Source organism: Saccostrea cucullata, unplaced genomic scaffold (genome assembly GCF_032062105.1).
Source record: "Saccostrea cucullata isolate Sc308-1 unplaced genomic scaffold, CSIRO_AGI_Scuc_v1 ctg11, whole genome shotgun sequence".
Taxonomy (NCBI): domain Eukaryota; kingdom Metazoa; phylum Mollusca; class Bivalvia; order Ostreida; family Ostreidae; genus Saccostrea; species Saccostrea cuccullata.
Genome location: NW_026933222.1, coordinates 299,263 through 312,282, shown reverse-complemented (window position 1 = coordinate 312,282; position 13,020 = coordinate 299,263). Strand labels below are relative to the sequence as shown.

General features: G+C 35.3%; 1 protein-coding gene across 1 annotated transcript; it reads right to left on the bottom strand.

Annotated features, from left to right (window-relative positions):
• Nucleotides 1-1,201: 1,201 nt before the first annotated feature.
• Nucleotides 1,202-12,889, bottom strand: LOC134237714 (ras GTPase-activating protein-binding protein 2-like). The gene is made up of 12 exons (XM_062719857.1): nt 12,701-12,889; nt 8,514-8,627; nt 8,112-8,193; nt 6,937-7,038; nt 6,509-6,671; nt 6,019-6,115; nt 5,454-5,629; nt 5,019-5,184; nt 4,721-4,914; nt 4,516-4,574; nt 4,276-4,335; nt 1,202-3,226 (listed from the first exon to the last, which is right to left on the bottom strand). The coding sequence occupies exons 2-12, from the start codon at nt 8,606-8,608 to the stop codon at nt 2,999-3,001; spliced, it is 1,422 nt and encodes a 473-aa protein (XP_062575841.1). The 5' UTR covers nt 8,609-8,627; nt 12,701-12,889; the 3' UTR covers nt 1,202-2,998.
• Between the last annotated feature and the right edge of the window lie 131 nt (nt 12,890-13,020).

Sequence of the window (13,020 nt, the reverse complement as noted above, 5' to 3'; positions counted from 1 at the left end):
GAATTATTAAAGACACTAAACTGTTCAAACCATTGCCCCTGGGGTTAGGATGTACCTGTAGCCAAAATAGGGAATCCAAGTTTTCGACTAAAAAATAAAGGGAAAAACATTTTGATCCACTTGGCGAGAAAAACTGGAACTTATTTTGAGCCATTCTGGGTATTTTAAAATTCAAAGTAGTTCAAACCCCAGGGTTAGGTCGAGTAACAATAGTGAATCTAAGATTAACATCAAAATAAAAAGGGAAAAAATCTTATTAAATCTCCCCTTAAAAAGGAGTGTGGCACTTCCCCTGAAGAAACTTTTAAAATCCACTTCAACCAAGGATTCTTTGATTGATTGATTGATGTTGTTTAACGCCCCTCTTGAGAATTTTTCACTCATATGGAGACGCCACCACTTGCCGGTGGAGAGCTACAAATTTTGTCCTAAACTCGGCACTCAGGGCTATTGAGCATGGAGGGATCTTTTTGTGCCAGCACCTACTGCGATATGGGACCTCGGATCTGAAGGACCAATCTCCATGTCCCACAGTGGGATTCGAACCTCCATAAGGATCAACTCCTTACTTCGCGACTATAAAGCTCTAACCACTGTGCCACGCAGGCGACCAAGGATGCTTTGTAGCAAGTTTTATTGATTTGAGGGACCTTTGGCCAAGGTTACTCTGCAACAAATCTTAGCCAAAGGGTTCTTGAAATATGACCCATCTTCTAAAGTTTACGCACATTGTCCATTACTTTCATAATTTTAGTCTTTGGCTCAGAACGGCTCCTTAAAATAAACCCATTTAGACTTCATGTCAAGATACCGGTACACGTATTTCATAGGTGGTCATAGACCGTAAAAATCCGCAAGTGGCTATTTTGCCAATATTTGAATCTTTTAACCATTATTTACACCTTCTCGGTTGAAAGAATCCCATTCTTTATCAGATTCATTTCCACGCAGTACTGTCCCTGTTTTGCTTCCATTGCACTGACGAAGGCTAAAAAGTGCATTCAAATTAATTATCTCCATCCAAATACCAAGGATTCAAAAATTCAACAAAATCAGATGCATTTGTACTAGAATTTCCATGTTTTGCATTCCTTGAATAAGTGAAGAAACTTGTTGGACTTTTTTTTTTTTACTTTTTATTTGTCAAAACATGTGCAGGCAGACATCTTGATGTTAACATGGAACTTGATAAGAACTGATGGAAATGTAACTGTACAATTCAAAAAGTATTTATTTACACAGGTACCAAACAACAGTCCGTCTTGTTTCTACAAATCTAAACCGCATTTCTTCATGGAAAAAGGATTTCTTTAACAATTGGCACAGTTGAGTTATGCTAAATAATACGTCTGTGAGAGAAAATCAAAGAATCTGTGACATAAAACTGACAAAATCCAAGACTGCAACATTCAATTCAAAAGTATAACTTCAATATAAACTGATCTAATGGTAATTTCCCTTGAATTAATGGTGGTAGATTTGCAAATACAAACAGATGAGGCCTGGATTCCATTACAAATTGATAACAGGAACATTTCACTGAACTCTGTAGCAGCAACTCGGAAAAAAAACATCTCGTGATCTTACATCATTGTCCACAAATCTCATCCTAGTTTATGGCACTTTCTGAGTGTGGCCAAAGACGGAAGGTCACGAGGACTACAGTTAGTTTAGATGAGATCACAGGAGTATATAAAACCACAAAATCACTGTTACAGGAACACAACTGGCTTTGTACGAAAACAGATTTAAATCTCCATGGAATTCACTCTGTAATCCGTTCAAATATCAGTTTTATATCCATTGTAGACAGTGAAATTACCTGATATCAAAACACTGCAATTTCAAGATATATAAAAATACCAAACTGAAAATGGTGAAAATTTGAATATGTACTAACTATTTAACACATCGAGATTAAATCTTGAAAGACTAACGGCATTCTGATAGCATTGTTTTTATTATTTAAATATTGTTCTTTTTTTTTTTTAAACATTCATTACAGTCACAACAGAAAACAACGCACTGATCCCCTCAGTCCAACACTACAGCAACAAAAATGAAATATAAAGAGAAAAAGTTCAGTTTTAATTTTTAGAAAATGATTCTTTTTTTCATTTAATTAAATCTTTTTTTTTTTTTTGGTGAAAACCAATGTTCTTACATGAGTGACTAGGGAGAGATAGAGAGAAGACCTGCACCACCTGCTATGGGACTAGTACAGCTGCTGACTTACAGGAATGTAGCCATTATCATACATATCAAAAAACAAAATATCAACTATCGCAGTCTTTATATATAAACATGAGCACTATATCATATTCAACACAAACCTTAAATTTTTCTTAAATACTAATTTTTTCCCCCCCATAATGCATTTCTTGCAAATGATGTTGATTTATACTGAAATGAAAACATTTCAAACCATGACAAATCACTTTGCATAGAAAAACTCTTGCTAATGAAAACATAAAATAAAGAAGAATTAAACATTTTAAACATGATAATACTAAAAAGAATAATCACTTTGTAAGTTAAAACAAGGTTTCAAAAACTTCCTTGAAAGGACATCATTATGCCAATATAGTAAATGATAGAATCCTAAAGCATTATTTCACTGAATGCAGAGAATATAGTACAGAAAATATGCAATTCTGTATGTTATAAATAAATACATGGTAAACTGAGACCCGTCCTTTTACGCTTGTTTTATTCACTCATATATACATCTTCATCACATACTAGTAGTAACGCGACTAATTTATGACAGGAATGATAACACAGATCTTACAACAGGGAAATGTAGGTCATGGGAACCCCAGCCCAAAAATACTTCAGACATGTATGTTTTTGCTATCAGTTACTGTGATAAATTAAAGTCACTTTCTCTCTTTCACACAACCAACATTTGCAGATTGCACAGGAACCATGGTGCATTTAATGCTCTTCAATGTCAGAATTGCATACCTTCCTAAGCACCACTAATACTATACTATTCTCATCTTCTGGGAACCCCCATCCCACCCCTCCCTCCCATGCTGCCTCTCTCAGATCGAGCACCCATCCCCCCGCGCATTCCTCCACGCCCAGAACTCCCCATTCCTCCACGCCCAATCATTCCACGAGGCGGCCCACCTCCTCTTCCACTCGATGGTCTGCCTTCCTTTGGCTTCTTTTCTTCAACATTCAGACGATGCTCTCCATTCACTCCATTAAACAGAAGGGGCTGAAAATGAACATTTACATGATAATTCAAAATGTATTTGTTTCTATTTCAGATACCATTTTTATACTAGTATATATTATTATCTACATGTAGATTTACTAAAACCACATTAAACAAACCTTTCCTTTAAAACGTGATTCATTGTACAACAAGAGATGTTTGTAAAACACTTATGCCTCCCTCCCCCCCAAATTGGAATTTTTCTAAGTCCAAAAGAGCATAACTCTGTCAAAAATGGTGTGATTGTACCCAAAACAGAACCTGACCAAGATATTTATCTGATAAATCTGTACGCTAAATTTCATTTCAGTATGTGCAACGGTTGCGAAGAAAATGAACAGAAACTGCAAATAAATGAAAATTTTCTAAGTCCAAGGGGCATACCTCTGTCAAAAATGGCGCGATTGTACCCAAAACAGAACTTGACCTAGATATTTATGTAATATATCACTATACCATATTTCATTTCAGTATGTGCAAGGGTTGCGAAGAAAATGAACAGAAACTGCAAATAAATGAAAATTTTCTAAGTCCAAGGGGCATACCTCTGTCAAAAATGGCGCGATTGTACCCAAAACAGAACTTGACCTAGATATTTATGTAATATATCACTATACCATATTTCATTTCAGTATGTGCAACGGTTGCAAAGAAAATGAACAGAAACTGCAAATAATTGAAATTTTTCTAAGTCCAAAGGGCATAACTCTGTCAAAATAGCGAGATCGTACCCAAAACACAATGTGACCTAGATATTCATGTGGTATATCTGTACACCAAATTTCATTTCAGTATGTGCAACGGTTGCAAAGAAAATGAACGGAAACTGCAAATAATTGAAATTTTTCTAAGTCCAAGGGGCAGAACTCTGTCAAATATGGTGCGATCGTACCCAAAACAGAACTTGACCTAGATATTCATGTGATATATCTGTATACCAAATTTCATTTCAGTATGTGCAACGGTTGCGAAGAAAATGAATGGAAACTAAGTGGACCGACCGACACACAGACAGCAGCAAAACAATATAACAAAAATTTGGAACTTACCCGCTTCCTCAAGATCTCTCCAACTGGTGAAGGGCTGTCAAAAACCACGAATCCAAAGTTCTGTAACATTGCAAAATAACACATATAACTCAGGTACAGTTTCATCCCCCTCTGGAAAAATATTACCCATTAGCCAAGAAAAATTGTAATTATTAATTCATTAGTAATATATTGCTTGTATTGCATACAAAAGTGCTACACGTTATTCATTGTATTGTATTTTTTGATTGATTAACTTACTGGTAATTTGCCAGGAACACTCTTGGAATTTATCCTTACTTCAACAACATTTCCAAATTCTGTAATCAAGAAACACAAAATTGAAATCAAGAAATTAAACTTCTAAATGTGAGTATTAACTTTTATTAATCTTGTATCAATAAATTAAACCCTTATATACAATCCCTGTGAATTTCAATTTTTATTGATTTTGTTAAGATCTTACTTTCAAAGAAGACTTTTAGCTCTGACTCCATTACATTCTGCGGCAAATTTCCAACAAAGAGCTGATGACTGTCAGGGAAGCGAGATTGAGGTCCCCCTCCCCCACCTCCCCCCAGTCTCCTGTTGTTCTGGGCATCAACATCCCCATCATCTCGACTGGCACTCAGTCTGTCTCTATCTTTTCTCTCTCTGGATCTGCAATGTTCAGAGCAAAATATTTACCAAGAATCTTTTCCATCATTTATCATGTATTTTATTCTGGAAGTAACAGTTTACTTTAAAGTCTTAGAAGCCCCTACCTTTGAGTCCGCTGAGGTTGTGGGCCAGCTCCCTGGTCTTGACGGAAACCTGCCCCACCAGATGTTTTCTGCTGAGGAGGGGATGGCATTGTAGACTGTTGGTTCATCTGACCCGAGGAGGTGTTCTTACTGGCCAAAGCAGCCCAGGAAAAGGGTTTTACATCCCCTGTTTAAAAAAAATATTTTCATTATATAAAAATAGACACTTTACCCTCTACACATATCTAGAAAGTCGCACAATCAAATACACATGTAACATACAACACACTGAATTCATCTTTTGTAATAAAAAAAGATGAAACTTTCTTATCACCTTCAGACATTAAGCTCCCTATTTTTGGACCTATAAGTAGTAGTATTTTCAATAATAAAATAGGATAGCTAATAATTTTTAAAACTACATCCCATCGAAAAAGCAAGTTATAGCATGTCTACCTGAACTCTGTGGCTCCTCCTCCTGTACCTCAGTTTCTTGTTCTATTGGAACCTCCTCATCAATCATTTCTTTCTCCTCATAGGTCTGTTCAGGTTCGAGTCCTTCCTCCTTCTCTTCCTCCGCTGACTTCTGTGAAGGCGAATCTACACGATCCTCCAAGTGAGATGTTCCATTACTGCAAAATTTAATATTACTGTAGAATTATTTACTATTACAAATGGAACAGTACAACAGATGGAACAGTACAACAGTAGGTACAATTTTTAACTTTTCCAAAATTTAGAAACATTATAGCTGCATCATTACAAATCAGTTCTGGGTTTTTATCAAAATGCAAGACAGCCTTGAATTCAACAACCAATTTATATATTCCAACAAAATGTATACTAGTATTTAGTTCTTTACCAAAAGTGACTCACTGTTCTTTCTTTTTGAAGCCAAAGATAAAATATCCTACTCTCACCAAAGTTTTGAAAAATCCATTACTTAAATTATCTATTCTCTCTGACTTTTAAACAAAATCTTTTTCACATAGCAAAATTGAGGGGGGGGGGGGGGAATTACCTCAAAGGTGGTGGCGGCTCATAAAAATTCTGCACTCCAGGATCTTGCAAGCTTTCTTGAACATTTGGATTAGATGCCATGTTTTCAACATCAGAATCTGAAAGCAAACGCGACTTGTCAGACATTTCAACTTACGAAATGCTTGTATTACACATAATTTCCCATCACAAAACTCTTATCCCTCATTTTCTCTACTGGAACAAAAGATGTTTGTAAAACACTTATGCCCACCTCACCCAATAATTTCAATTTTTCCTAGCCCAAAAGACATAACTCTGTCAAAATTGCAATTTTTGTGGATTCATCTAAAAAACACATACAGAGATAATAACCATTACATGGTACTATAAATGATTATTCAATTCACTTTCCTCCTTTTTAACTTCACAATGTTTTTTTTAACTTCACAATGTTTATTCTTATCTTGCAACCATTTTACTTCATTTGCATTAAGCATACATAACTACATAAACACACAAAAATTACACACCCTCTTCCTGGTTTTCCATGTCGCTGTCATCATGAAACACCTCATCCTGGTAACGGAAGATGTCGTTGTGGACGTAATACTTCTTAGGTGACTGAGGAGCCAACACAAAGGTCTGCATGAATCTCCTCATAGGCTGACCATTGTTTGACAGCTCTCCGGTGACCTGTCAATTTCAAATACACCATAAAGAATTAAATGGACATCAAAGCTTAAATTTGTAGATTAGAAAGATATTTAAATGCACAAATAGACAGTGATAAAGATAATGCACTCACAGTCTCTGAATGAAACAATCTATTTTAAGCAGATATAATCATGAATTAACAAAATTAACCAATTTTTATTCCTTTCTCTTCAGTTCAAATTCAAGATGAAAATGTGTTCACAAATGTCTGAGAATTTCCATTTTCTTGTGATATAAGCTTTACCTGAACAACAACAGCATTTCCAACAGTTGCCTGGCTGTCCACCTGGCGGATCTTAGCATGACAGTCGCGGAAATTCAGAGACATGATCTTCTTATGAATCTCCTATAACATAAACCATCACAATTATCAATGCTACATTAAGAAGAAAAGGATTATGGTGACTATGCTTTGTCTTACATTTGTTTTCACTTGTCAGAAATGGTTATCAATTTACATGTATAAACAGATGACGTTATGGAAATGACATTTAATTTCTTGTGTCATAGAAGTGAAGTGTGACAATTGTGAAAAACATCCCTTGACTCTAACCTATTGTGATTTATGTTTTAAAATAATGACTTATTTTAATATATATATATACATTTCACGATTGTAACTGATTAACAAATATTTGCATATTGTAGTTTAAACCCATGAAATGATTCCCACTGATAAGGTATGAATGCACTGAACATGACAACATATGACATCACTGTGAAATTAAATGGTCCATTTCTGACCTAACAATGATTTTTTGGTCATTAGTGAACCTTTATCTATACTGTAAAAAATACATTGCTCAAATAGTGTTATATAATGGAAAACATTTGCAGATGCAAATTATATATAGAGAGGTCCTGTTTTATAGAGCTTTAAGGTTTATTTCATGTTATATAAATAATAAACACTGGCTCATCCAGTGACAGTAATAATAAATATTTACATTCGCTGCGTTTTTCTACAAAGCCAACTGTGAAATTGATTTGAAAGTCATTTTTGTGTATACTCACGCGTAGAATATACACGGAGAAACGTGCGTTCACGTGACGTCACAGTAAGGCTACAGCGACATCAGTAAAAGTATAACGATATAGGGCAGCGAGAAATTCAAATACCGAGTATATTTTTGGTGCTTCCAAACATGTAAATATAAGGAATGTTTTTAAGTTTTGTGTGAGTTATTGGTGTGTGAATCACACAGACTTGCACATAGGCATATTTCTCTTGAAGCGCTAGCGCTTCATGAAATGTACCTACGTGAAAGTCTGTGTGATTCACACACAAATAACTCACACAAAACTTAAAAACATTCCTTAATTAATCACTCCCATAAGAAAGGGAATTAACAAGAGTGACACTTCAGAAGTCACCATTAACTAATTTTACTCCTGCTTTGATTAGAATTGACTACTCACTGCCTGGCCCACAACTGGGGGCTGCTCTTCTCCTGGTTTTTCAACTCCTCCATGAACAAAACTTGAATTGTGACTGTAGAATCTGCACCAAAAAAAAAGTTACATTAATATCATCTGCGTAAAACACTTTGTTAACTTGTTAATCCAGACACCAATAGGCCAGATTGGTCAACATTGCAGAGATTTTTATACTACTTCTAGAATATTAAAACATGATTATAATTAACTAGAAATTTTCTTTTATTATTATCCATGGCTTTCTTTTTCTAAAATATTACTTTTGAATGCCTTGCAACATCTTATTCATGTTTGCATGTAACATGCGGCTAGTATCCAAATTTTCCTTAATCAAAGACATATATTTCTATCAATACTGGATAAACTGAACAATTTCAATCCTACCTGTGTAAATGCAGTGGGACCTCATTAAGCAGGGTGTAGTATTGCCTAACAAACTCTCGGCCAACACACTGTGGGCTTGGGGTTTCCATGACCATGACTTTGTTGTTAAGTAATCTGAAAAGAATGCCAACACAGAAATCAAGATTTATTCACTTGCAATAAGGGTGCAACTATTTATTGGTATACGAAGATCAGCAAACACATACAAAGTACTGTATTCCAGTGCAAAAACAGTATACCTGTGTTTTATTTATGGATATGAAACATTTTGAACAAAATTTTATCTTCTTTTTAGAATAACCTGAAAAAGAGTGATTTTCTTTATTCACATAAATAGTGCTTTAACTATGTTCAGAGCTTCTTTCAATGTGATATAATGATTTATGAACTTGTTGAAAATTATCCTTTGACTGTGTAATACTTATAGTGTGATACTTTCTAATTGAAAAAAAAGAACAAGACATGTTTATAAAACAGTTATGCCCCCCCCCCCATCCCATTGGAAAGAGGACCCCATTGGAAATAAGCATATTATGGCTTTCATGGGTCATCCTCGGGTAAATGGCTGTACACAGTACACAAAATATATAGTTCTTTTCTTAGTCTCATTTAGATACACTGATCTAAATGTTTCTCTTAAGTACCTGTCTTTTATAATATAATGCTAGTGTTCTACGAACAATGTATATTTTACTAAATTTTACGATTTCATGATTTCATGTGACAACTTAATGTTTCTATGTACTAATCTTATGTTCCATGTGCCATTTTCCTGAATAAACAAACAAACCCCAAAATATTTGGAATTTATTTAAGTCAATTGGGCATAACTCTTTCAAAAATGGCTTGATTGTATCCAAAAATGAACATTAACTGCAAATTATTGGAATTTTTCTAAGTCAAAGGGGCATAACTCTATCCAAAATGGCCTGATTGTACTCCTAACACAAGTTGACCTAGATATTCTTATAATAAATCTGTATACTAAATTTCATTTCAATATGTGCAATCTCTGCAAAGAACATGAACGGAAACTGATGGTGGACCAGACGGACAGCAGGAAAGCAATATGCCCTTTCTTCTTTGAAGGGGGGCATAAATATAATAAGTTATGTGAAATATTGTGATAAATATCATGACATGGTCATGAATTATGACAAAGCACCATGTATTGTAGCAACATTGTTACATCCCCAAAATGCACTTAACATCTGTCATCAAATCTATTTCAAACTTTATATATATGTGAAAATATCTTTGTCAAGTTAGAAAACAAAAGCACAAACAGTAGTGGGCAGACAGAAATTTGAAATAATAAATCTTAAATAGTGTTATTTTACAACCTTGTCTAATATTTTTTCTTTTCTCAAAGCGTCTTTCTCGCTATTTACATTTTTGGACCCTGATCAAATTAATCTCATAAGACTGATCAGCATTCACTGCATTTTTCGATCCTTTGAAATATGTATGACTTCAGCTAGACCAGAAAAAATAACTAAGAGGCAAAATTCACATCCATTTGGAAGTAGTAAAACATTTTCTTCAAATCTAATGCACCAAACATGTTAGTTTTGGTCAATAAATGTTTAAAGTTGAAGGGTATCTTGTAAAGACAATCAAGAACTTCAAACATGGTTATAAAACACTTTTTCCCCCCCTTCAAATTGATTTGCAAGACTTTTTTGATAATTTTTTTTAAAGAATCCAATATATAGCATATTGCATTTATCAAATATTGTACTGTATTGTATTGAAATAATTTGCTCAATACACAGCCCTATTTTACAGTGCATTTTCGATATCAAAACATAGGTAATCAGAGATTACAGAGCTCACCTCAACGAATGTTGTCTTTAAGTAAGGCAAAGTCACACAATTAACCAACAAAAAGTGTACATTCCAAAAATGAAAATATTTAAGCAATTTTATCTGATACTTTGAAATAGACCTACATAAAAAATTTAAACTAGTTCTTCTTCATGAAAATGTAATCAAAATCCAGCATATGAAGCAAATTTGAGAATTTTCATCTATTGATGAAAACTTTAACCTGTTCACTCAAGCGGAACATCCCCGAAGCAAGCCCGGTAGTGTGCATCCTTAGATGTATCATCCATGCAAGTTTGGTCAACATAGGGCTTATAGTTACTTGCAAATGAAACATGCACCAAAAACTTTAACCTGTTCACTCAACTGGAAAATGTAGGTCAGATTCAGCATCTGAAGCAAGCCCAGTAGTATGCATCCTTAGATGTATCAAACATGCAAGTTTGGTCAACATAGGGCTCATATATACTTGCAAATGAAACCTGCACCAAAAACTTTACCCTGTTCACTCAACCAGAAAATGTAGGTCAGATTCAGCATCTGAAGCAAGCCCGGTAGTATGCATCCTTACATGTATCATCCATGCAAGTTTGGTCAACATAGGGCTTATAGTTACTTGCAAATGAAACATGCACCAAAAACTTTATCCTATTCACTCAACTGGAAAATGTAGGTCAGATTCAGCATCCGAAGCAAGCCCGGTAGTATCCATCCTTAGATGTATCATCCATGCAAGTTTGGTCAACATAGGGCTTATAGTTACTTGCAAATGAAACCTGCACCAAAAACTTTCACCTGTTCATTCAACCGGAAAATGTAGGTCAGATTCAGCATCCGAAGCAAGCCCGGTAGTATCCATCCTTAGATGTATCATCCATGCAAGTTTGGTCAACATAGGACTTATAGTTACTTGGAAATGAAACCTGCACCAAAAACTTTCACCTGTTCACTCAACCGGAAAATGTAGGTCAGATTCAGCATCCGAAGCAAGCCCGGTAGTATCCATCCTAAGATGTATCATCCATGCAAGTTTGGTCAATATAGGGATTATAGATACTTGGAAATGAAACCTACACCAAAAACTTTAACCTGTTCACTCAACCGGAAAATGTAGGTCAGATTCAGCATCCGAAGCAAGCCCGGTAGTATCCATCCTAAGATGTATCATCCATGCAAGTTTGGTCAACATAGGGATTATAGTTACTTGGAAATGAAACTTACACCAAAAACTGCACCAAAAATGTTAACCTGCTCCAAAAACATTAACCTAGTCATTCCTTTGCTGAAATTGCAGCATCTGAAACTTTGACTGGTACAATGAAACACACTAGAACCATCTTCCATGCATGTTTAATCAATATAGGACATAGAAGTACTTAAAAAGAAAACTGCTCCAAAAAACTTAACCTTAACCTGGGACGCCGACGCCGACGTGGACGCCGACACCGACGCCGACGCCGACACCGACGCCGACGCCGAGGGTATTACATAAGCTCCCCCAACTTCGTTGAGGTGAGCTAAAAAGTTGCATCAGTAGCGAGGAACTTCGTTTTTGAAGTACAGGAAAGGAAAAATGTATGACTAGACTAGGAATCAGACTCGTGACCTCCAGCATCACTATTCAAGTACTCTACCAACTGTTCTACCAAGGCCGATATCCACGGCCCAAACCATTACATTCCCCCTCCTTATATTGCCTTTTCCCTTGAAGAGACAATCCAAGTTCTTATTAACCCCTGACAGGACTTTCACCTGCAAGTCCTGGGGTGGTCAATGGCATATCTGAGAAAATCTATGGCTGGACCGGGAGATGAATCCATGACCCTTGCATCACTAGTCAGATGCTCGACCGACCAACCTAGGCCGATATCCATGGCCCAAACCATTACACATGTAATGCCTCCCATTTGCATCATATTACATGTCAAATCGTAACATCCAGGATTCAAGTCAGAGGAATCTCGGATTATAAAAGGGTGCTTGTACTGGCAAAATTCTGAGTTATTTCATAAATTTCTTTAGAATAATAAGTATAATCATATAAGAATAATCTAAATTTTCAATTATCGATCTTAACGATATAAAAATATACTCAAGTTCAACGATTTCCATCTCCACAAACATGAATAAACAAAAAACAAATCAGTTACGACAGAAATTCGAACAGAAACTGAAAGTAATTGAAATCCGAATTTAAAACATCATCAATTATACAATTTATCACAAACTTATGTTTTGAAGCTGAACATTAGCGAGGAAAGATTTATTTTTCGATTCAGAACAAAGTAAAAGAGAACAAGGAAGGCACACGAGGTTAACTTGTAACCTCCATTTTTTTTCCTTGAAAAAAGTCCACCTACCTCAATTATCTTCAAATCAAGGATCGGGGGTTCAAAATGACTATATATACATTAGAATCGATATAATTTACAGTCAAATTTGTTATTATATTAGATGAAAGGGTTTTTTCGGTCGTTCGGCCTAGCACATGCACAGATGCGCATAAATGTCAAACTTTGCCGATTTTTGCGCAGGAACCGGGGTCCTTTCCAGAACAATCTGAAACCCCAAATGTAAGATCGCTTATATCATTTAATTTATAACAAATATGTAGATACTGGGTATTATGATAGAAAAAAACACAAACCATTCAAATTTTCCAAATTCAAAACATGTTATG

Bases quoted from the DNA above. Each gene is read 5' to 3' on its own strand.
- LOC134237714 (XM_062719857.1), bottom strand. From the start codon at position 8,608: ATGGTCATGGAAACCCCAAGCCCACAGTGTGTTGGCCGAGAGTTTGTT. The intron at 7,039-8,111 runs GTGAGTAGTCAA...TTTATGTTATAG, and splicing joins CCCCAGTTGTGGGCCAGGCA to GAGATTCATAAGAAGATCAT. The intron at 4,575-4,720 runs GTAAGATCTTAA...TCTTGATTACAG, and splicing joins GCTAAAAGTCTTCTTTGAAA to AATTTGGAAATGTTGTTGAA.